This window comes from Anomaloglossus baeobatrachus, chromosome 7, assembly GCF_048569485.1.
Source record: "Anomaloglossus baeobatrachus isolate aAnoBae1 chromosome 7, aAnoBae1.hap1, whole genome shotgun sequence".
Classification (NCBI taxonomy): Eukaryota; Metazoa; Chordata; class Amphibia; order Anura; family Aromobatidae; genus Anomaloglossus; species Anomaloglossus baeobatrachus.
In genome coordinates, this window is record NC_134359.1 from 162,934,784 (window position 1) to 162,960,392 (window position 25,609).

The 25,609-nt window shown below is 44.1% G+C and overlaps 1 protein-coding gene and 1 pseudogene across 5 annotated transcripts in view; both read left to right on the plus strand.

Annotated features, from left to right (window-relative positions):
* Positions 1-25,609, plus strand: part of TRPM2 (transient receptor potential cation channel subfamily M member 2) — a 2,537,250-nt gene that overhangs the window by 1,473,017 nt on the left and 1,038,624 nt on the right. For all 5 annotated transcript variants that reach the window (XM_075317785.1, XM_075317788.1, XM_075317787.1 and 2 more), the window contains one exon: positions 19,489-19,672. In XM_075317785.1, the coding sequence (XP_075173900.1) occupies positions 19,489-19,672 (184 nt within the window). The remainder of the gene's footprint in view (positions 1-19,488; positions 19,673-25,609) is intronic.
* On the plus strand, positions 519-18,981 carry LOC142245750 (uncharacterized; annotated as a pseudogene).

Sequence of the window (25,609 nt, forward strand, 5' to 3'; positions counted from 1 at the left end):
GACGTCACGCGGCAGCCGGCCAAGAGAAGCGGAGGGGCAGAGATGAGCGGGACGTAAACATCCCGCCCACCTCCTTCCTTCCACATTGCCGGCGGGAGCCGCAGGATGTAGGTAAGATCTGTTCATTGTTCCCGGGGTGTCACACAATGCAATGTGTGCTACCCCGGGTACGATGAACAACATGGTGTTCAATTTTTAGAAAATGAACGACGTGCATGCGATGAACGTTTTACCGTTCAATCGCAATCGCATGTAGCTGTTACATGCTACAATGTAACTTACAATGCCAGATGTGCGTCACTTATGACGTGACGCCGCCGACACATCGTAAGATATATTGTAGCGTGTAAAGCGCTCTTTAGTGATCTGGTTTGAGCAATCATCCCTTTCACTAAACACTTGCAAATGTTTTGAGGATTGAACTCAGTGTTTAAATATACCGGGAACAATACTGTACGTGTAGCAGTTACCTTTTCCCTTCTCTCTTGTTTTTCTATCCTATCTTTTTTTTGGCAATGATGGATGCAGTGACAGAAGCCTGGTACAATCAGCAGAAGGAGTTTCTTGCTGCCCTCTGCAGATCCAAGTTGATTGGTGCCCATGGCAAGAAGAGGCAGGACCTCATTAAAGAACTTTTACAATGGGATGCAGAGCACGTCCGTTTCCCCAGTTCTGAAGAAAAGGAGGTAAGCCAAGCCCAGGATGGTGCTTCTGCAGAGTCCCCACCATCAACTGCAAGCCAGAGCAGGGAACGAGGCAACATGGACTCCTACCTGCAGATGGCCCTACAACAACTCGCTGCAGATAACCGGGAGGGACGGCTGAACCTCATTCTGCAATATCAGGAGAGAGCTGAGCGAGAGGCCAAGCGAGAAGCTGAGAGGGCCAAACGAGAGGCTGAGAGAGCCGAGCGAGAGCGCCAGGCCCAGAGAGACCATGAATTCAAGGTCCTCCAAGCCCGGCAGCAGACATCTTCCTCACTGAATGGTGAGTCCAATAATACCAGCAGTTTTAAGCCCCGGCCGGAACACTTTCCTGTGATGGAAAAGGACAGGGACTTGGACACCTTTCTGAGGGGATTTAAAAAGACTTGCTTGCAGTACCAGTTGCCCTCAGCACAATGGGCATGATACTTAACCCCAGGGCTGCGAGGCAAGTCCCTGGACGTGTTTGCCAGTCTCCCTCAAGAGCAGAGTGGAGACTATGAGGCCATAAAGCAGGCCCTAATATGGAAATATCAGCTGACTCCAGAGATGTACCGCAAAAAGTTCCGGACCCTCCAGCGTGGACCACATGACAGCTACAGTGATGTGGTGGATGGGCTCCGAACCAGCTTTTACCAGTGGATCCAAGGACTGTCCGTTACAACTTTTGAGGATCTAAGGAACTTAATGGTGAAGGACTATGTCCTACATCTTTGTCCTGTGGAGGTTCGACAGTTTATGGACCAAGTGCCAAAGGAGGCCTCAAAAGCAGCCCAGATTGCCGACACCTATGAGGCCAACCGTGCATCAGGGGTGCGGAAGCCGTCCACTGCCAGCTGGAAAGGGGGTAAGATGACAACTACGACCACCCCTGCCCCTACCAGCCGATCTCCCGTAGGTCCTGTGTCATCCACCAGTGCCCGGCCCACCTCTGACACTCTCAGGTGTTTTTCCTGCCACCAGCCTGGACACCTCAGCTCCGCTTGCCCAGAGAGGCAGAAGAGGAACCCCACATCCAAGGCCCAAGGGCCTAGTTCAGCTGTCTTTTTGGTGGGGGAGGCGAGTGGTAGGGCCTGCAAAAACTTACACTCCGTCACCATGGGCGGAACCCCCACTGTGGGGCTCAAGGACACTAGAGCCGACCGAACCCTGATCCGCCCCGAACTGGTGCCTCCTGAAAACTTTATCCCGGGAAAACTCCTGACTGTCACTGGGGTTGGAGGTGTCCGCCAATCTTTCTCAATGGCCCGGGTTTCCCTCGACTGGGGTGCTGGGAGAGGGTGGAGGGAAGTGGGGGTGTCCGAACATCTACCAACCAATGTTTTATTGGGGACTGATCTGGGACGATTGGTTGCACAATTTCTCCCTGATGATCCTCTCCAATCCAATAAGTCATGTGATACAAATGTTGTTGATAAGTCATGTGATGCAAGCGCTGTTAAGTTATGTGACCCGAATGCGGATATCCAGAACGTGATTACAAATGTTGTGCATGGTAATAAGGTGGAGGTTTGTACAGGGGAACTCAGCCCTGCCACGCTGCAGGGTGACGTGGCTCAGGACGGCCATAAGGTAGTAAGTGTCTGTGCTGACAGAGATGGAGGCAGACATGAGAACCACGAGGAAAGTGGTCAAATGCAGCTGACCAGTGTCACAGTGGACAGGGACACAGCCGGTGGTAGCTGCCCCAGGATTGACACTGCTCCTAAGGTACTACGGGATGAGGAGCAAGTAGCACCCAGAGCCGGTCAGGCTGATGGGGAAGAGTTGTTATCCCCCGGGGAGACAGCCTTCATCGGTGCTGTCACCCACAGTCAGAGTGCCCAGAACGCAAATGAAACCTTGCCTTTTGACACCTCTTCACCCAGAGGGATAACGAAACTGGTTACGGACCCAGAGCAGGTCCCAGAGGGTCTCGGTGAGGTTGGAACCTTAACTTCACTTTTGGCTGCCTCTAGCCAAGAGTTCCAGGTGGCTCTACGAACTGATGCCAGTCTAGAGATGTTAAGGGACCTCGCAGAGAAACCCTCCTCCGAGACCGATAAGGAGAGGGTATTCTGGGACCAGGGGAGGTTGTACCGGGAAACTGTTCCCTGTAACCCCCAACAGGAGTGGCTGAAGAAAAGACAGCTGGTGGTGCCTCACCGCTTTAGGAGTGAGTTGCTGCGGATTGCCCTTGAGATCCCACTCGCCGGACACTTGGGGTCAGCAAAACCAAGGCCCGGCTATCTCACCACTTCTATTGGCCCAAAATGGGGACAGATGTTGCCAATTACTGCTGCTCCTGTATCACATGTCAAAGAGTGGGAAAGTCAGGGCCTGCTCCCAAAGCTCCCCTGATCTCTTTGCCGGTGATAGAGGAGCATTTCCAGAGGGTTGCTGTGGACATCTTCGGGCCTCTGGCTGTCCCCAGCAGTTCTGTAAAACGTTTCATCCTTACTGTGGTAGACTATGCTACCCGGCATCGGGAGGCATGGCTCTGTCCTCAGTTATGGCCGCTAAGGTGGCAGATGCCCTCCTGGCCATATTCTCCCAAGTAGGATTTCCCAGGGAGATGCTTACCGACCAGGGGACTCAGTTCATGTCTCGTCTAATGCAGGCTCTCTGTAAGAAAATGCAGGTGCAGCATCTGGTATCAAGCACCTATCACCCACACACCAATGGTTTGTGTGAGCGATTTAATGGTACCGTTAAGCAAATGCTTAAGATGCTCCTTGAGTCACATGGATGCGACTGGGAGAAGTATCTCTCACACCTGCTGTTTGCCTACAGAGAGGTACCACAGGCCTCAACGGGGTTTTCCCCCTTTGAGCTCCTGTATGGCAGACGAGTCCGGAGGCCTCTTGGTCTGGTAAGGGAAACCTGGGAAGAGGAACTGAACTCCCCTGAAGTGTCCGTTGTGGAGTATGTCATTCGGCTACGTGACAAAATGCAGTCAATGGCACAGCTGGTGCATGAGAATATGGTGCAAGCCCAGGCCAGCCGGAAGCTATGGTACAGCCAACACGCTTGAGAGCGGGTGTACGAAGCGGGTCAGAAGGTGTGGGTCCTAGTCCCAATGACCCAGAACAAGCTTCAGGCGGCCTGGGAGGGTCCATACCTTGTGCATCAGCGCCTCAATGACGTAAACTACGTGGTTACCATCGACCATGCCAAGAAGAGGCAAAAGGTCTTCCATGTCAACATGATGACAGCTCATCATGACAGGGAAGTCTTCACCCTTCCTGTGTGTAGCCTTCCCGAGGAAGGCGAAAGCGAAGTCTTGGTGGACTTGCTCGCCTCAGCCTGGGATGGAGGGTCTATCGAGGAGGTGGCATTCAACCCACTGCTATCCATGGACCACAAGTCCCAGCTGCGGGAGGTATTTCGGCCCTACTTGATAACCTTCATGAATGTCCCAGGGAAGACATTCCTAGCCACCCACCAGGTGGACACAAGGAGTCATTCCCAAGTCCGTCAACCCCCATACCGTGTCTCCCTAGAGGTACAAAAGGACATAATAAGGGAGATTGATGAAATGCTAGCCCTGGGGGTGATCCAGAGGTCCAAAAGTGCATGGGCCTCGCCTGTAGTTTTGGTTCCAAAAAAGGACCAGACAACGCAGTTTTGTTTGGACTACAGGAGGCTAAATGCAATCACAGCACCCGATGCGTCCCCAATGCCACGCATCGATGAGCTACTGGATTGCTTAGCCGGGGCCCAGTACCTGACAATCATGGACCTGAGTCGTGGGTACTGGCAGATTCCTATGTCCAAGGAAGCACAAGAAAGGTCCACCTTCATCACCCCATTCGGGCTGTATGAATCCCTAGTCATGCTCTTTGGCATGAGAAATGCTCCTGCCACTTTCCAACGATTGGTTGACCAGCTGCTCGAGGGACTAGGAGTGTTTGCAGTCGCTTACCTGGATGACATTGCCATCTTTAGTCCCACTTGGGAGGAACACCTGGGGCACCTGGAGCAGGTGCTCAGGCGGATCCAAAGCGCTGGTCTGACTATAAAGCCAGGGAAGTGTCAGATCGGCATGACAGAGGTACAGTACCTCGGCACAGAGTGGGTGACGGGACCCTGAAACCAGAGCCAGTGAAGGTTGATGCCATCACCTCCTGGCCTACCCCCAAGTCGAAGAAACAGGTGATGTCCTTCTTGGGTACGGCAGGGTACTATAGGAAGTTCATTCCTAACTATAGTGCTCTTGCTAAGCCATTGACGGACCTCACCAAAGAGAAGCTACCGCAAGTAGTCACCTGGACAGATGACTGTGAACGGTCCTTCAGAGCACTGAAAGCTGGGACACTGGGTGCAGTACTCAGCCAGGTAAATGGGGAGGGAGAAGAGCATCCGGTGGTGTTTCTCAGCCGCAAGCTTTTTTCCCGGGAAGTGGCCTACGCCACTTGAGAAGGAGTGCCTTGCTATAGTGTGGGCCCTGCGGAAACTGCAGCCCTACCTATATGGACGCAACTTTACCATAGTAACAGACCACAACCCTCTCAGCTGGCTACACTGGGTGGCCGGCGACAATGGTAAGCTACTACGGCAGAGCTTGGCACTACAGCAGTATGATTTTACCATTCAACACAAGAAGGGTGTTGAGCATGGCAACGCCAACGGGCTGTCCCGGCAGGGGGATGCCAGCGAGGTAGGCTTAGGAGACGATCGGCAAATCAATCTCCCATGCTACCTCAAAAAGAGGGAGGTGTCATGTAAAACTCTTGAAGGGTTCTTACCCCCCTCTTTGCCATCAGCCACAGATCATTATGACGATTAACTGATTGGCCTGAAAGTTTAGGTATTGCTGACTTTGGGTGATGGTAGAGCTGCAGCCAAAGGATGCATAGAAAAGACAATCCTTTGTTCTATTGGAGGGAAAACTCCTAATACAGTTTTTTACATGGCCCGTTAATGCTAGAAAAATTAAAAGCATATTGCCAGAATCCCTGTGGAGCGCTGAACCCAGCACATCGTTTAATTTGACTGGGAGATCGCTGGTATCACGACAAATTAGTATTGGCCAGTAAAATCATGCTAGATGTGTTGTGTTTGGTATCTATGTAAATGTAAAATCGAGATATAAAATATGACGCTAATATCTTTCACCTGTGTGGCCCAGGGGCAAAGATATGTGAAAAGCTAGAATTAAAGAACTTTGTGACAATCTGGCACAGCCCACAATAGACTGTAAAATTAGGTCACAGAGAGGGGGTTACCTAAGGGCATAAAAGCGACTAGCTCCTTGATGGGGGGAGTCAGTACTGGAGGGCATCAGTAAATGGTGATGCTGGCCGATTCTACCATCTTCTTCTCTTGGAGTCCCTCCCTCCCTAAATTCAGACGTCACATCTATGGCACGAGTTTAGTAAGTTTCACGTTTATACCTTTTATTTTTATGTAACTGTCTATACTGTAATTGTATTGTTCCCTTTTGTAAATTCTTGCATATTTTTTTAAACACTGCCTATTTTCGGATTAAATATATAAAATTTAATAGCTTCTTTCCTCATGCTTTATATACGAATCCAAAAACCCGAAGGGCCTTATGCTATCTGTAACGGGTACCCGGATTGCCTGTGAAACGTTCGGTGGTGGCAGCGCAATTATTATTGCATAGTATTATTGGAGTGCTATCATTAAGGGTACCAAGGTACATATATATTCCATTAGCGGGAATCAGTGATATATACATTTACCTTTTGCTGTGAGACCTCCAATATTTGGCATTATTAGCTCAGCAGCCTCATTCTGTTCATTGTCTTGCAGTACCAAAAGTGGCCTGCCGGCATGAGGGGCGCTAGAGAGTAGTTGTGGTTGTGACAAAGCGAACATCTGCGGGATATCTAAGTGACCCTTCCCGGCTGTTCATGACAAATTGGTGGCAGCGGTGGGATATATGAGTGACTCCCCTGGCTGTTCATGACATTCAGGATATGGGGCTCAATGATGGCTTATTTCATCTCGAGATGAAGTTTTTAACGGTACCATTTTTGCGCAAAAACGTCATTTTGATCGCCTGTTATTGCATTTTGCGCAAGACTCACTGTGACCAAAAAATGTAATTTTTTTCATTTGAAATTTTTTTGCCTCTAAGCCGTTTACCAATCAGATGATTTGATTTTATATATTGATCTGGCATTTTTGAACTCGGCAATACCAAATATGTGGTTTTTTTTTTAACCCTTTAACCCCTTCACCCCAGGCTATTTTCTGTATTTCCATTTTGTTTTTTGCTCCCCTTCGTCTGAGAGCCGTAACTTTTTTATTTTTCCGAAACAATCTTGCCATATAAGGGCTTGTTTTTTGAGGGACGAGTTTTACTGTTAAATGAACCCATAAGTTTTACCATATAGTGTACTGGAAAACAGCCAAAAAATTTAAAGTGCGGAAAAACTGCAAAAAAAGTGTGATCACACAATTTTTTTGGGATATTTTATTTGCCATGTTTACTATATGATAAAACTGATGTGTTGGTTTGATGTCTCAGGTCATTGCGAGTTTGTAGACACCAAATATGTATAGTTTTACTTTTATCTAAGGCATTAAAAAAAATTCACAAGTGTGTCCAAAAAATGTGGCACACTTTTTTTGCGCCATTTTCTGAAACTCGTAACGTTCTTATTTTTCGGGATTTATGGCTCAGTGATGGCTTATATTTTGTGTCTCGAGCTGACGTTTTTAATGGTACTATTTTTGCACAGATGCTACATTTTGATCGCCTGTTATTGCATTTGGCATACAATGTGCGGAGACAAAAAAACATAATTTTGCCGTTTACCGATTGGATTATTTAATTTTATATTTTGATAGATCAGGCATTTCTGAACGCGGGAATATCAAATGTGTATTTTTTTTATTTTTTTAACCCTTTAATTTTTAATGGGGCAAAAGGGGGGTGATTTCAACTTTTAGGTTTTTTTTATTTATTTATTTTTTTCAACATTTTTTATTTTACTAGTCCCCCTAGGGGACTATAATGATCAGCAGTCTGATCGTTCTTCCATTTCTCCAGATCACAGCTACACAGCTGAGATCTTGAGAAAAGCTGCTTTGCTCTCACACACGGCCCTCTGCCGGCAGTGAGAGAAAGTGTCTCATGATAGCTACAGGACGCTGTGCTACCATGGCATCTACTGGAAGTCACATGATCACATTACGTGACTTCCTATGGGGGTGGGTAAGTTATACTTACGGCGGCACACTGATACATCTCGCTGTCAGAATTTGACAGTGAGATGTAAGGGGTTTAATTGGCGCAGGTGGTACGTGATTCCACTCGTGCCTGGCAGGCACACATGTCAGCTGATTTTAACAGCTGACATGTCCTCAGAATGAACTCGGATGAACTTCACACAACTTCATTGCCATCGCGCGGCTCTTTCTGTGTGCCACGGCCTGATTTGCGATCACAGGTGAAAGACTCACCGGTGACCGCAAATCCCCTGAGTGACTGAACTAAGCAGCGCGATCAGCGGTACCATCACTCAGGTGACCCGCAGCCAGCTGGAGTCCTCCACCTTAGAGCTGTGGCCGCTGGTCACCTGAGTGATGTCACCACTGATTGCGTGGCTCACTTCAGTTGCTGCATGGAGCTGACAGAGAGTGGCGGTGTTGTACGCCGCTCATGTCAGCTTCATGTAGCAGAGCTGGATGTGTTGCGGGACCTCGTGAGGATTACGCCGGACCTGGAGGGGTATTTGGGGATTTCAATAAAGGGGTGAAAGAGGGTGTTTTTTTTTTCGTCTTTGGGGGTGCGTCTGAATGCAACCAATCATAGGCGCCAGTGGGCTGGGAAGCAGGGAATATGAGATGGAATAATGAGCCGCCAGCATTTTCAAAAGCTGGAGAAGCTGCCAGAGAAGTGTGACAGCCGTGCAGCGCCACGCAGGTGATCGGTCAGTGATCGGTGAGTATAAGAGAGGGGGGAGAGGGAGAGACCAACAGACATAGAGAGAGACCTGTGTTCTGTTTGTCAAAAAAGTGATTACTTTGGTTTGAGAGCTGTTCTGGCAACTAAGTAAACGCCGTGTGCTGCTCTGAGCACGTTATTCCAAGACATCGGAAATGCAGTTATGCACCTTCTACAGGCTGTGCCCATACTGTTCCTGCCTTTTCCCATCCATTTCAGTCTTTTCCTCAGTCACCACAGCTCGCCGTTAGGTCCAACATGAAATTATTCGAGTTTCCCATAGACTTACATTGCGCATCAAATATTCACGAATAGTTGAATAATGCTGACCTATTCGTCGGATATTCGTTGAAGCAAATATTATGGTATTCGATCATCCCTATTCGGAACACGGAGCAATGGGAGAACCGGGGGACCGGACCAGAGAAACCGACCCCACAGGGTTCACGCTACCGTCATACAGACTAAAGTTGAGAAACTACCAGGAGGGGACCCCAAGATGCTCCAAGCCACGGTGATCCACCAACCAGAGACAGGTGGAGGGGAAAGAAGCCACCAGGTCACTACACTGGCACTGGGACTAAGGGGACCAGCGATCAAGACCAGCATTCCTCGGGTTGCCAGTTTCTATCTTACTGTGAGTAAAGGAACTAGTTACACTGCAACCTCTTGTGTGGCCTACCTTCCTTCTGCACCCATCAACATCATCTATCCTCTGGGGCCTGGCCCTACTTGAGGAGGGCCCAATATCCAGGCTGCCACTAACACCAGCCCCAGTAGTGAAAACTGTGCAGCGGCGGCTCCACTAAATAGCCGCAATCCACAAGTGGCGTTACGATATAGACTTTTATCTAATCTCCCCTGTAAATATACCCCTTTTAAAAAGCGTCCCCAGGGTCACGGAACCAGGCAATGGCCACCAAGTGACATTTCCCCAGTAATACACCGCCTGGGACCGAGTACCCCATAGCCCTGTGCGACACACTGGCATAATTAAGAATAGTTCATCCCCATGTGGCCAGATATTCCTTATTAATAAGTGGTCACAGACCTACTGAAAGTCTCCTGGCTGCCATTTTAGTTCCAAAAAATATGTAAAAGTTTAAATTACTTCCTGTTTACTTTTTTAAAAAATAATACAAATTAAAAAACATATATTTTGTTTAGTTGTTTCTTAAAATTAACCTTTTATCCAAATTTAAAGCTATGTGAACAATACGTTAAACCTTGAAAAGAAAACAGAATTGACATTTTTTCAGTCACTACAATAAAGTATTTACACAATTTTGTCAATGTAAAAATAAAAAAGTTACGAGTCTCATAATTTGGCAACACAAAAATATATTTTTTTACCAAAGTTCTGAATTTTTTTTCCAAGGTACTGAATATTTTAACTACCCAAATATTAGACAAAACTTTATATGTTTGATAGTGCCATAAAAATATTGGCCTGTGGAATCATACTCATTAATCCTACACAATGAACAATGAAACAACAAAAGCCCTAAAACAATGGAGGAATTGAAGTCTGTTTTCATCATGTCACCCCACTTGGCCATTTTTTCACATTTTTCAATATGTTATATGGTAAAATGAATATCATTCAGTAGATACATTCAAAACTACAACTTGTATTTCATAAAACAAGCCCTCAAAGATCTATGGCAATGGACATTTAATAAGTCATGGCTCTTGTAAGAAGAGAAGGAAAGAATGAAAAAGCAAGAATTAAAAAATCATTGGGTTATAAATATCTGAGAAACTCTTTATTACTTCACTTAAAATACTAATATACATTTTGAAAAAGTTTTAGATAAGTCTGGAAAAAATGCAATGTAAAAATGTTTTCAAAATAGATGTGTTAATAGTTTATTTTTATCAATATCCCCTTAAGGTCGAAGTCAATTTTGTTCTTTATGACCAGGCCATTTTTTGCAATTCTGTCCAGTGTCACTTTCACAGGTTATAAGTCAGGAATGCTTCAGCAGATCCCCTTGATTCTGAGAAGTTTTTTTCATGACATATTGTACTTCAGGATAGTTATAAATTTGGGACGATATTTTTTGCTTTTATTTGTGAAAAAAATCGGAAATTTGATGAAAATGTTGAAAATGTCTCAATTTTCAAACATTTAATTTTTATGCCCTTAAATCAGAGAGTTGTCACACAAAACAGTTAATAAATTACATTTCCCACATGTCTACTTTACTTCAGCTCAATTTTTGAAACAAAATTATTTGTGGTCAGGAAGTTAGAAGGGTTCAAAGTTCATCCGCATTAATTTCCCATTTTTTCACAAAATTTACAAAATCATTTTTTCAGGGACCGAATCACATTTGAAGTGATTTTAAGAGGCCTATGTGACAGAAAATACCCAAAAGTGACACCATTCTAAAACCTGAACACTTCACACTGCTTAAAAACCACATTCAAGAGGTTTATTAACCCTTCAGGTGCTTCACAGGAACTAAAGCACTGTGGAATAAAAAAAAATATATATATCATTTTACCTAAAAATGTTGCTCTAGCCCAAATTTGTACACTTTTAAAAGAAGTAACACAACAATATTGAACCCAACATTTTTTACCCAGTTTCTTCTGAGCATGCTGATACCCCTTATGTGATCAGAAACCTCTATTTTGACAAATGGGAGGGCTCGGGACAGAAGGAGCAATATTTGAATTTTGGAAAGCAAATTTGGCTGAAATAGATTGCCGGTACCATGTGTTATTTGTAGGGCCCATAAGGTACCTAAACAGCAGAAACCCCACACAAGTTACACCTTTTTGGAAACTAGACCCTTCAAGGAATTTATCGAGATATTTGGTGATAACTTTAAGCCCCCGGGGGCTTCAAAGAAATTTATAAACTTGAGCTGTGAAAATAAAAAAATACATTTTTACCACAAAATTGTTATTTCAACCAGATAGCTTTTTTTCACAAGGTTAACAGGAGAAAATGCACCAAAAAGATTATTGTGAAATTTCTCCTGAGTACGATAATACCTCATATGTGGTGGAAATCAACTGTTTGGGCACACGGCACGGTTCAGAAGGGAAGGAGCGCCATTTAACTGCAAAATTGGCTGGAATCATTAGCAGATGCCATGTCACGTTTGGAGAGTCCCTAAGGTGCCTAAACAGTAGAGGTCCCCCAAAATTGACCCCATTCTGGAAACTAGACACCTCAAGGATTTTATGCAGGTATACTGAGCATTTTGAATCCACAGGTACTTTACAGAATTTGATAACCTTCGGTCGCCATATTGAAAATTTTCATTTTTTTTCACAAAAATGTTGCTTTAGCACCAAATTTCTCACTTTTTCAAGAGTATAAAAATAGCAACAAAAAGAGGATAATGTCCTCCAAAAATTAAGTATTACTCACAGCAAGTTGGGCTGCAGTGTGTACAACGCCCAGGCCAAAAACTAATGCTCTACCAGGATACAGCTAAACCCCCACTAATGTGGAAGCGTCACAGGTGTAGGAGAAGCAGATCACACACACACCTCCATGGAATGGAGGGGAGGCGAATGCCAGATGATAAAACTACACACTAGTGGCTTGCATAGAGCGCTGTTCACATGCAGATGGCACAGTCACAAACCCGCAGCCTATTAGGTGACGCCCTTCTATTAGATCAGGCGGGCTGCCAAGCCGTACCCCACTGTGTATCATGCACGGACAGACACTCTACAATGCAAGGCCCAACAGAAAGGGGCCTGGCTGTATCCTGTACAAACAAAAAAATATGAGGTTTTTGTTGGTATTTATGGCCATAAAACGTAAGCCTACACCCTCGTCACGGGACCTCATGTCTGTAGGTCCCTACACTAAATATAAAAATAGCAACAAAAAGAGGACAATGTCCTCCAAAAACTAAGTATTACTCACAGCAAGTTGGGCTGCAGTGTGTACAACGCCCATGCCAAAAACTAATGCTCTACCAGGATACAGCTAAACCCCCACTAATGTGGAAGCGTCACAGGTGTAGGAGAAGCAGATCACACACACACCTCCATGGAATGGAGGGGAGGCGAATGCCAGATGATAAAACTACACACTAGTGGCTTGCATAGAGCGCTGTTCACATGCAGATGGCACAGTCACAAACCCGCAGCCTATTAGGTGACGCCCTTCTATTAGATCAGGCGGGCTGCCAAGCCGTACCCCACTGTGTATCATGCACGGACAGACACTCTACAATGCAAGGCCCAACAGAAAGGGGCCTGGCTGTATCCTGTACAAACAAAAAAATATGAGGTTTTTGTTGGTATTTATGGCCATAAAACGTAAGCCTACACCCTCGTCACGGGACCTCATGTCTGTAGGTCCCTACACTAAATATAAAAATAGCAACAAAAAGAGGACAATGTCCTCCAAAAATTAAGTATTACTCACAGCAAGTTGGGCTGCAGTGTGTACAACGCCCAGGCTAAAAACTAATGCTCTACCAGGATACAGCTAAACCCCCACTAATGTGGAAGCGTCACAGGTGTAGGAGAAGCAGATCACACACACACCTCCATGGAATGGAGGGGAGGCGAATGCCAGATGATAAAACTACACACTAGTGGCTTGCATAGAGCGCTGTTCACATGCAGATGGCACAGTCACAAACCCGCAGCCTATTAGGTGACGCCCTTCTATTAGATCAGGCGGGCTGCCCAGCCGTACCCCACTGTGTATCATGCACGGACAGACACTCTACAATGCAAGGCCCAACAGAAAGGGGCCTGGCTGTATCCTGTACAAACAAAAAAATATGAGGTTTTTGTTGGTATTTATGGCCATAAATCGTAAGCCTACACCCTCGTCACGGGACCTCATGTCTGTAGGTCCCTACACTAAATATAAAAATAGCAACAAAAAGAGGACAATGTCCTCCAAAAATTAAGTATTACTCACAGCAAGTTGGGCTGCAGTGTGTACAACGCCCAGGCTAAAAACTAATGCTCTACCAGGATACAGCTAAACCCCCACTAATGTGGAAGCGTCACAGGTGTAGGAGAAGCAGATCACACACACACCTCCATGGAATGGAGGGGAGGCGAATGCCAGATGATAAAACTACACACTAGTGGCTTGCATAGAGCGCTGTTCACATGCAGATGGCACAGTCACAAACCCGCAGCCTATTAGGTGACGCCCTTCTATTAGATCAGGCGGGCTGCCAAGCCGTACCCCACTGTGTATCATGCACGGACAGACACTCTACAATGCAAGGCCCAACAGAACCCAACATTTTTTACCCAGTTTCCTCTGAGCATGCTGATACCCCTTATGTGATCAGAAACCTCTATTTTGACAAATGGGAGGGCTCGGGACAGAAGGAGCAATATTTGAATTTTGGAAAGCAAATTTGGCTGAAATAGATTGCCGGTACCATGTGTTATTTGTAGGGCCCATAAGGTACCTAAACAGCAGAAACCCCACACAAGTGACACCTTTTTGGAAACTAGACCCTTCAAGGAATTTATCGTGATATTTGGTGATAACTTTGAGCCCCCGGGGGCTTCAAAGAAATTTATAAACTTGAGCTGTGAAAATAAAAAAATACATTTTTAGCACAAAATTGTTATTTCAACCAGATAGCTTTTTTTCACAAGGTTAACAGGAGAAAATGCACCAAAAAGATTATTGTGAAATTTCTCCTGAGTACGATAATACCTCATATGTGGTGGAAATCAACTGTTTGGGCACACGGCACGGTTCAGAAGGGAAGGAGCGCCATTTAACTGCAAAATTGGCTGGAATCATTAGCAGATGCCATGTCACGTTTGGAGAGTCCCTAAGGTGCCTAAACAGTAGAGGTCCCCCACAATTGACCCCATTCTGGAAACTAGACACCTCAAGGATTTTATCCAGGTATACTGAGCATTTTGAATCCACAGGTACTTTACAGAATTTGATAACCTTCGGTCGCCATATTGAAAATTTTCATTTTTTTTCACAAAAATGTTGCTTTAGCACCAAATTTCTCACTTTTTCAAGAGGCAACATCAAAAAATGGACCACACAGTTTATCCAATTTCTTATGCAGTGATACCTCACATGTGGTCAAACACCTCTATTTGTTTAAACGGTTGGACTTGGAATGCAAGGAACACCATTTGAATTTTGCAAAAGTTGAAATAAATTGCAGGCACAATGTCGCATTTGCAGGGCACATAGAGTATCCATACAGCAGAAACCCCCACAAGTGACCCCATTTTGGAAACTAGACCCCTGAAGAATTTTATTCAGGGGTACAGTAAGCATTTTGAATCCACAGATACTTCACAAAAATGTTGTTGTAGAGCCAACTTTTTTCAACTTTTTAAACTCACTTTTAAGCTATGTGCCCCCGATCTGGTAACACTGCGTCTAGTACACAGTGCCAGTGCTCCTGCAGAGATGCGAGTGTTCTCCACAGGAGAGCAAAGGCTGCCCATGACGATGATCCGGGTTCAGGCCACTGCGGACTTTAGCTCTATTCTCCCCGTGGAAAACACTGTCATCTCCACAGCATAAGTTGACATGCTGAGACTCGGGAAGCCATGCCGCAGGTCAGTTTATGCTGTAGACAAAAGAAGCACAGTGGGCAAGAGATTTCTAAAAATCCTTCCAATGCGCTTGTACTGAACAATGCAGCGTTATGGACCCAGAAAAAACACACTGCGCCAAAACGCTGCAAACCCTGATCATGGGCACACACCCTAAAAAACTATGATGGATGGATAGATGTCAAACACCTATATAATGTCCCACCGCCCTGCTTATTCTAAGCTGGCACCCTTTAGTGACTTTCATGTGGCACTAAAGGGTGCTTAGCCTTGTATTTAGCCAAAAAATAAATAATAAAAAAAAGTGGAGTCTCCCCCCTTTTTGAATGCCAGCTAGGGTAAAGCAGATGGCTGCAGCCTTTAGGGCACAGCTTTACCCTGGTTGGTTATCCAAAATGAAGGGTAACCATACTGGTTTTTTTTTATTATTATTATTTATAAATAAATAAAAAAAAAACCACGGGGTCCCCCTCAAATTGGATTACCAGCCAAGCTGAATCTGACAACTGGAATCTGATATTCTCAGGGTGGGAAGAGCCATGGTTATTTGGCCCTTCCCAGCCTAAAAAAAGCAGGCCATAGCTGCCCCAAAAGTGGCGCATCCATAAGATGTGTCAATCCTCGTGCTTCACCCCAGCTCATCCTGTTGCCCTGGTGCAGTGGCAAATGAGGTAATAAATGGGATTGATACCAGCTGTAATGTCACCTTGCATCAAGCCCAGCGGTTTGTGATGTCACGGCAGCTATCAGATACCCGACATCACTAACTGTCAGCAATAATAATAATAAAAAGACGAAAAAAAAAATATTTGAAAAAATTTTCCCCAACACATTCCCTCTTTCACCAATTTATTGAAAAGGAAATAAACAATTCAGTCCACCATAATCCATTTTGGAGGTCCCACAACAACTCTGGAACTTGCAGAATATGGAGGCACGGTCAGTGAACGTATCACCTATTTTCTGGAAGTGCACACTCTCCATGAGAGGAGTGTGGCTGCAGTGATCTTAGAATACTGCACTCACACTGCCCCAGTCCAACCTCCTCAAGGGCCCCTTTGATGCTGCACATGCTGCACCAATGATATGTCTACCAGTGGTATGATGGATAAGTATCTGTCTGTATTTTTAGCACTGAGCAAACCATTAATCATGACCCAATTGTAGATTCAAATTCACCTGTTCACATCTTGAGAAGTTACTGTTTGCAAATTTAATGTCAGTGTTTTGAGGGTCTCATCACAATCTAGAGCATAATAAATATGATATGTAAATTAAATAAAAAAAAATTATATTACTTACCGTTTGCTTACCTCTCTGGTCCCTTTGATACCTTCAACCTTCAAGTTCTTGCTACATCTTCTGACCCCCCACCACTCATGTTTGAATCTTCTATCCTCTTGCACTATACCAGAGTTCTGGGCATCATGGCACTCAAGAGTGTTCTGCGAAGGAGCGTGAGAGGTCATGGCACACATCATGGCATCATGACGCCACTGACCTCTCACGCACCAGAAATGGAAGAATTACCCTCTTCTACCATCATTTTAATCTATACAGCCGTCGTCAAAAGGTTAAATTAATATTTTGTGTGACCAACCTTTGCCTTGAAAACTTCATCAGAGCATGAAATCTGGGTCAACGTGAACAAAATTCTTGAAGGAACTTGGCAGGGAGGTTATTTTCCCATCTTGGAGAACTAATCACAGAACTTCTGTGTATGTCACTGACACGAATATTTCTGTCTTTTAATCCCAGGCAGATGCAATGACATTGAAATCAGGGCTCTGTGGGGGCCATATCATCATTTCTAGGCCTCCTTGTTTTTCTATGTGGTGAAGATAGTTATTAATGACATTGGCTATATAATTGGAGTACTTGTCCTGTAGCAGAATAAATTTTGTGCCAATTAGATGCTTCCCTCATGATATTCCATGATGCCGTGATGGACCCAAACACAAAAGACCCCCAGTGCAAGAACAGTACATGGACCCTTTCCAGTCCAATGGTTTGCTGTGATAGAAGCTTATTGCTGCATTGATGTTGGAAGTGGGCCCCTCAAGGGCCCCTTTGATGCTGCACCAATGATATGTCTGCCAGTGGTATGATGGATAAGTATCTGTCTGTATTTGTTTGCATTGAGCAAACCATTAATCATGACCCAACTGTAAATTCAAATTCACCTGTTCACCTCTTGAGAAGTTACTGTTTGCAAATTTAATGTCGGTTATTATGTTTTGAGGGTCTCATCACAATCCAGAGCATAATAAATATATGTAAATAAAAAAAATTGTCATACTTATCGTCCGCTTGCCTTTCTGGTCCCTCTGATATCTCCAACCTTCAAGTTCTTGCTACAGCTTCTGATCCCCCACCACTCATGTTCGAATCTTCTGTCCTCTTGCACTATACCAGAGTTCTGGGTATCATGGCACTCGCGAGTGTTCTGCACTGGTTCATGAGAGGTCAGTGGCATCATGATGTCATGATGTGTGCCATGACCTCTCACGCTCCTTCGCTGAAACTTTTCAGTTGCCTAAAGCCTGCTTTACACGCTACAAGATATCTTACGATGTGTCGGCGAGGTCACGTAGTAAGTGACGCACATCCGGCATTGTAAGGTATGTTGTAGTGTGTGACAGCGACGTGCAATTGCGATTGAACGAAAAACCGTTCATCACATGCACGTCGTTCATTCCTGACGAATTGAACGTCAGATTGTTCATCGTACCTGGGGTAGCGCACATCGCAGTGTGTGACACCCCGGGAACGATGAACAGATCTCACCTGCCTCCTGTGGCTCCCGGCCCACAATGCAGAAGGAAGGAGGTGGGCGGGATGTTTACGTCCCACTCAGCTCCGCCCCTCCGCTTCTATTGGCCGGCTGCCGCGTGACGTCGATGTGACGCCAAACATCCCTCCCACTCCAGGAAGTGGACGTTCGCCGCCCACATCGAGGTCGTATGGAAGGTAAGTATGTGTGACGGGGGTTAATCGTTTGTGCAGCACATTCAACAAAATTGAACGTGCCGCACATACGATGGGGGCGGTTACGATCGCGTACGATATCGTATGCAGAATCGTAACATGTAAAGCTGGCTTTAAACTAAGAAGTCCTGCACAGTGCGAAAGGCCCAAAGATTCCAGTATGAGTGGTGGGGGTTCAGAAGATACAGCGAGGACCAGGCAGGTGGTGGTGAGTAGTGGAAGTCTCAGAGATGTGAGCGGTGATGTGTGTATAATGTTTTGGGTTTTTTTTTAACATTTTGATGGCCCAATCTTGGTCAGAAAAATGTTGACCAGCAGTTGCCATTTTGCTGAATATGCCCTGGAGAAAATAAAAAAAAAATCCGCCTTTTGGTAAGGGAAGATTTTTATAAAATTCAAGTTCATTTAAATTGTGCTGCCCTGTTCCTGTGTTTTTTCTGTGTATAGTTGAGTCACTTGGACTTGTTTTCATGTAAAAGGTATGGATTTCTGGTCAGACATCTACAAACAGTAGATGGGTTTAGTTGGGTTACACTAGTTGCTGCCAATTCTGAGCTGATGGCACTGCTGGTTATCTTCCAATTTCAAAGAGAAGGAAGCATGATGTGTCTTTGTTCTGCTGTAATAAGTTTCCTGGGTTGACCACTGCGTCTATGGTCCTCACCCTTTCTTGATATATTTAATGCTGAGAAATATAGGCTGATAGTAATCCACCATGCAATATCCTCAAGGAGGCATCTGATTGGCTCCAAATTTATTCTGCAAAAGAACGACGACACCAACCATAAAGCCAATGTCTTTAAGAAAGATCTTCACTATGAATGCAAGGAGTCCAGGAAGTGAAGATATGGACCCCACAGAGCCCTAATCTCAACATCATCAAGTCTATGGGATTACATAAAGAGGCAGAAGGATCTGCAGAAGCCTGCAACCACAGATGATCTGTAGTTAGTTCTACAATAATAACCTCCCTGTGTTGTTTTTTCAAAAACTATGTGAAAGTGGATCTAGAAGAACTAATGCTGTTTTGAAGACAAAGAGTGCAAAAGGCGGTCTCTCCAAACATTTATTTGAATTTGATTTAAATTTTGTTTATTGACTTTGCATTTTGCTAATTTATAAAAATAAATTATTAACCCTTCTAGTTTAGAAACTATTCTTTCCAGACTTGCCGAAACCGTATGCAGAGTGATATATAGAATTTTGGCATGTACAGTATTTCAGATATATGACAAGTTATGTTGTGCATTTGAGTGGCTGTGTATATAGTACTGTATCTTCTGATTAAGCTAAAAAAAAAGTAAGTTATATTTTAAAAACTCCATTATTTTATGTTTTTATATTTTTAAGGTGTGAATTTTAATATTGAACAGTGTACAGTAAATGGAACAGATCCAAACAAGCAGAAGTGTCCTGAATCAAATCAGTCCAACCATCAGCCTGTCTTTCCTCAGTGGTTGACTGTTCTTTTACTTTGTCTTTACTTGCTTTTCACCAACATTCTTCTATTGAATCTTCTAATTGCAATGTTTAAGTAAGTACTTGTGCTCCTTAAGACATATTATTAATATTTATTATTATAGCGCCATCAATTCCATGGCGCTTTACATGTGAAAGGGGTATACATAATAGGGACAAGTACAATAATCATAAACAATACAAGGCATAGACTGGTACAGGAGAATAGAGGTCCCTGCCTGCCAGGGCTCACAGTCTACAAGGGATAGGTGAGGATACAGTAGGTGAGAATAGAGCTGGTTGTGCGGCGCTATATCAGACTGAGGGTTATGGCAGGTTGTAGGCTTGTCAGAAGAGGAGGGTCTTCAGGTTCCTTTTGAAGCTTCTCAAGGTAGGTGAGAGTCTGATGTGTTGAGGCAGAGCATTCCAGAGTATGTGGGAGGCACAGGAGAAATCTTGGATGCGATGGGGGGAAGAGGAGATGAGAGGGGAGTAGAGAAGGAGGTCTTGTGAGGATCGAAGGTTACATGCAGGTAAGTACCATTAGACTAGGTCAGAGATGTAGGGAGGAGACAGGTTGTGGATGGCTTTGTAGGTCATGGTTAGGGTTTTGAACTGGAGTCATTGGTTAATGGGAAGCCAGTGAAGGGATTGGCAGAGAGGGAGATCTTAGTTGTTCCCAGCACTGCGCTTTTCTGGACAGAGAGTTTAGATGTTGCTCCTGGAATCATTTGCAGCCATTTTTCCAACTTAGGGGTCACTGCTCCAAGGGCTCCTATCACCACTGGAATTACTGTTACCTTCACCTTCCACATCTTCTCCAGTTGTTCTTTAAGGCCCTAGTATTTCTCTAGCTTCTCATATTTCTTCTTTCTGATGTTACTATCATTAGGCACTGCCACATCTATTATTATTGCTGTCTTCTGATCCTTGTCTACTATCTCAATATCTGGTTGGTTAGTTACCACTTGCTTATCCATCTGGATCTTGAAGTCCCACAAGATTTTAGCCCTTTCATTCTCCACCACTTTTGGTGGGGTCTCCCACCTGGATGTAGGGGGACTTAGACCATACGCTGTACAGATATTCCTGTATACAATTCCCGCTACTTGGTTGTGGCGGTCTGTGTATTCTGTTCCTGCTTGCATTTTGCATCCTACCACTATATGTTGGATTGTTTCCGTAGTTTCTTTACATAGTCTGCATCTTGGGTCTTGTCTTGTGTGGTAGATCCCTGCTTCTATGGATCTGGTACTTAGCGCCTGCTCTTGTGCTGCTATGATTAGTGCCTCTGTGCTGTCCTGGAGTCCAGCTTTCTCCAGCCATTGGTAGGATTTCTTCATGTCACCCATCTCCATTATCTGTCTATGATACATCCCATGCAGCAGCTTGTCTTGCCATGGCACTTCATGTTCTTCCTTCCCAGACTGTTGTTGTTGCTGTCTTAGGTTCTCCCTCAGCATCTCATCTTTTGGTGCCATTTTTCTGATGTATTCCCATATTCTTCTTGTTTCATCCATAATGGTGGCTTGGACACCTATCAAGCCTCGACCACCCTCCTTTCTGTTGGTATACAATATTTGGGTATTTGGGTGTTTGACTTGGGGTGGAGACCACCATGCATTGTAAGGAGCTTCCGGGTCTTCACATCTGCAGCTTCCATTTCTTCTTTTGGCCAGCACACTATGCCAGCAGGGTATCTGATAACTGGCAGAGCGTATGTATTGACGGCGTGGATCTTATTCTTCCTATTGAGCTGGCTCTTTAGGACCTGTCTTACTCTTTGATGGTATTTGGATGTTGCTGCTTTCCCTGACTCCTCATCATGGTTACCATATCCCTGTGGGATGCCAAGGTACTTGTAGTAGGTTTGTACATCTGCTATGTGCCCTGCCGGTAGTTCTATTCCATCAGTCTTTACTACCTTGCCTCTCTTTATGACCAGCCGGCCACCCTTCTCCAGTCCGAAGGAAATCCCGATGTCTTCGCTGTATATCCTGGTCAGCTGGATCAGTGAACTGATGTCTCGTTCATTTTTCGCATACAGCTTGATGTCATCCATGTAGTGAAGGTGGCTGATGATGCTTCCACTCTTGAACTTGTATCCATAGCCAGACTCTGTTATTATCTGACTGAGGGGGTTCAAGTCTATGCAGAACAGCAATGGGGATAGTGCATCTCCTTGGCATATGCCACATTTGATGGACACTTGTGCTAGTTGCCTTGAGTTGACTTCCAGTGTTGTCCTCCATAGCCACATTGAGTTGCTGAGGAAGGTTCTCAATTTCCTGTTGACATTGTAGAGAGCCAAGCATTCACAGATCCATGTGTGTGTCATTAAGTCATAGGCTTTTCTATAGTCAATCCAGGCTGTGCTGAGATTGGTCTGTCTGGATCTTGAGTGACTATAATATTATATATATATATATATATATACTCGTGTGTATATATATGTATATATATGTATATATATATATGTATATATATATATATATATATATATATATATATGTATATGTATATATATATATATATATATATATATATATATATATATATATATATATATATATATATATATATATATATATACAGTTAGGTCCATAAATATTTGGACAGTGACACAATTTTCGCGAGTTGGGCTCTGCATGCCACCACATTGGATTTGAAATGAAACCTCTACAACAGAATTCAAGTGCAGATTGTAACGTTTAATTTGAAGGTTTGAACAAAAATATCTGATAGAAATTGTAGGAATTGTACACATTTCTTTACAAACACTCCACATTTTAGGAGGTCAAAAGTAATTGGACAAATAAACCAAACCCAAAAAAAATATTTTTATTTTCAATATTTTGTTGCGAATCCTTTGGAGGCAATCACTGCCTTAAGTCTGGAACCCATGGACATCACCAAACGCTGGGTTTCCTCCTTCTTAATGCTTTGCCAGGCCTTTACAGCCGCTGCCTTCAGGTCTTGCATGTTTGTGGGTCTTTCTGTCTTAAGTCTGGATTTGAGCAAGTGAAATGCATGCTCAATTGGGTTAAGATCTGGTGATTGACTTGGCCATTGCAGAATGTTCCACTTTTTTGCACTCATGAACTCCTGGGTAGCTTTGGCTGTATGCTTGGGGTCATCGTCCATCTGTACTATGAAGCGCCGTCCGATCAACTTTGCAGCATTTGGCTGAATCTGGGCTGAAAGTATATCCCGGTACACTTCAGAATTCATCCGGCTACTCTTGTCTGCTGTTATGTCATCAATAAACACAAGTGACCCAGTGCCATTGAAAGCCATGCATGCCCATGCCATCACATTGCCTCCACCATGTTTTACAGAGGATGTGGTGTGCCTTGGATCATTCCCTTTCTTCTCCAAACTTTTTTCTTCCCATCATTCTGGTAGAGGTTGATCTTTGTCTCATCTGTCCATAGAATACTTTTCCAGAGCTGAGCTGGCTTCATGAGGTGTTTTTCAGCAAATTTAACTCTGGCCTGTCTATTTTTGGAATTGATGAATGGTTTGCATCTAGATGTGAACCCTTTGTATTTACTTTCATGGAGTCTTCTCTTTACTGTTGACTTAGAGACAGATACACCTACTTCACTGAGAGTGTTCTGGACTTCAGTTGATGTTGTGAACGGGTTCTTCTTCACCAAAGAAAGTATGCGGCGATCATCCACCACTGTTGTCATCCGTGGACGCCCAGGCCTTTTTGAGTTCCCAAGCTCACCAGTCAATTCCTTTTTTCTCAGAATACACCCGACTGTTGATTTTGCTACTTCAAGCATGTCTGCTATCTCTCTGATGGATTTTTTCTTTTTTTTCAGCCTCAGGATGTTCTGCTTCACCTCAATTGAGAGTTCCTTAGACAGCATGTTGTCTGGTCACAGCAACAGCTTCCAAATGCAAAACCACACACCTGTAATCAACCCCAGACCTTTTAACTACTTCATTGATTACAGGTTAACGAGGGAGACGCCTTCAGAGTTAATTGCAGCCCTTAGAGTCCCTTGTCCAATTACTTTTGGTCCCTTGAAAAAGAGGAGGCTATGCATTACAGAGCTATGATTTCTAAACCCTTTCTCCGATTTGGATGTGAAAACTCTCATATTGCAGCTGGGAGTGTGCACTTTCAGCCCATATTATACATATAATTGTATTTCTGAACATGTTTTTGTAAACAGCTAAAATAACAAAACTTGTGTCACTGTCCAAATATTTCTGGACCTAACTGTATATATATATATATATAATTTATTTATTTATTAGTAGGGTATTTCTCTGTGTCATCTCATGTCATCTCCTTCTTTACCGAGGTGCCATAGTGACGTATCACTGCCAAGACAGAGTGAAGATTTTCAGCAGTCACACACTAACCCCTGATGAAGCCAGTCATGGCGAAACATGTCGGGGAGGCTATTAGCTGTTAGGTAGTTTTAATAGGCAGTGTAGGTGATAGCCAGCCATATTACAGTTAGGAATTATCCAAAGCAGTGTCGGTCCGCGGCCGCACTCATCTAATATGGAATTGGCCTCCCACCTGCCAATTTTAATCCTTGTCCATTTATATAATGTAATAAAGTTTATTTGATTAGGTCATTAGTTAGGGTACCTCTTGTTGCCCTTTGGGCAAATAGTGTTTGATTTTCAGCAGTCCTCTCAAATATTTCTGTTCAGCTGCAAACTCCTCGGGTCGTTCCTAAAACCCTTAATTAACCCTTTGAATGAAATTTTCCTTACACAAACAAGCCACACATGAAAGAATCCCTTGATGCACACATCACATAATCCACCTTTCCTCGATAAGTGTGCTGTCACTTAGCAATTTTTCAAAAATGTAGACATTGCAATTCTCTAATGTAAATCTATTAGTCAAATTGTACTTTCACTAAGTAAGAAAATTATTTCAATTTATACCTAAGTTGAGAAAAAATAAAACTAGGAAGAAAAATGCTTTCTTTCATTTTACATATCAAGGTGTATCATAATAGAGAAAACCTCTGGTCTTAAGTATTTCCTAAAATTAGGTACATACAATCTCAGATGAACAAAAATGTGCAAAAATTAAGAACGCTCTTATTGATTTCTTAGGTATATGAAGGGTTTAGGAATATTTAACATGTGGTTATTAAACATGAGGTTATTAAATTCTGAGTTGTAGCTCTAGGGTTTTTTTGAGTTGTATTTGCTACAATGTGCACTTCTGAGAAATTTGTCAGATGTCTTAAAGGAGTTGTCCGACATAAACTCCAAAAAAAAAATAAGTTAATCTGTGCTGTATTGTCATATAAAACACCCCCTACATTATTTTTTTTGTTTTCCAACTTTTGTTTCTCTTGATTTTTCACTTTATTCTCTGCAGCTCTTTGTTTACATTCATCACAACCTAACATGACATGTTTGACTGCCAAACCCACAGTCACAGTTGGCACCGCCCGGCCTCACTATGCAGCCCCGCCCCCTGCCCGCCCTCTGCACACACATTCCCTGTCAGTATTCTCTGCCCCAGCACCTGATAGATAAATGAGTACTATGTAATGAAAATTATATATGGCCCCTAATGTGTGTCTATAGGACACACACACACACACACACACTTACATAATATGTTATACATAATCCCCCTCATGCACTCTCTTCTCTCCCACTGCACTGTCTCCTCTGCCCCCCAGCACTCCCCTGTCTCTCACCCCATGAAGTCTCGCCTCTGTCCCCCTGCTGTGTCACCCATGAACTCTCTTCTCTAGCCCCCCACTCTGTCAGCCGTGCACGCTCTTTTCTGCCCCCTCCCCTCCTGCTCGCTTTCCCTTCTCACCCATGCAGCATGCTGTCTCTTCTCCGTGCTGTGATGATTGCAGTGTCCTATCCAGAGCTCAGTGCTGTTGTTCGCTGGTGTCAGGTGACATCCCTGCTTATGACTGTATTCAGAAGCGAGGAGCACGGGAGGCTGCATTCATCACAGAGACAGCGCACGGGGGAGGGGGGGTCACAGTTGCCCAGGCACCATACA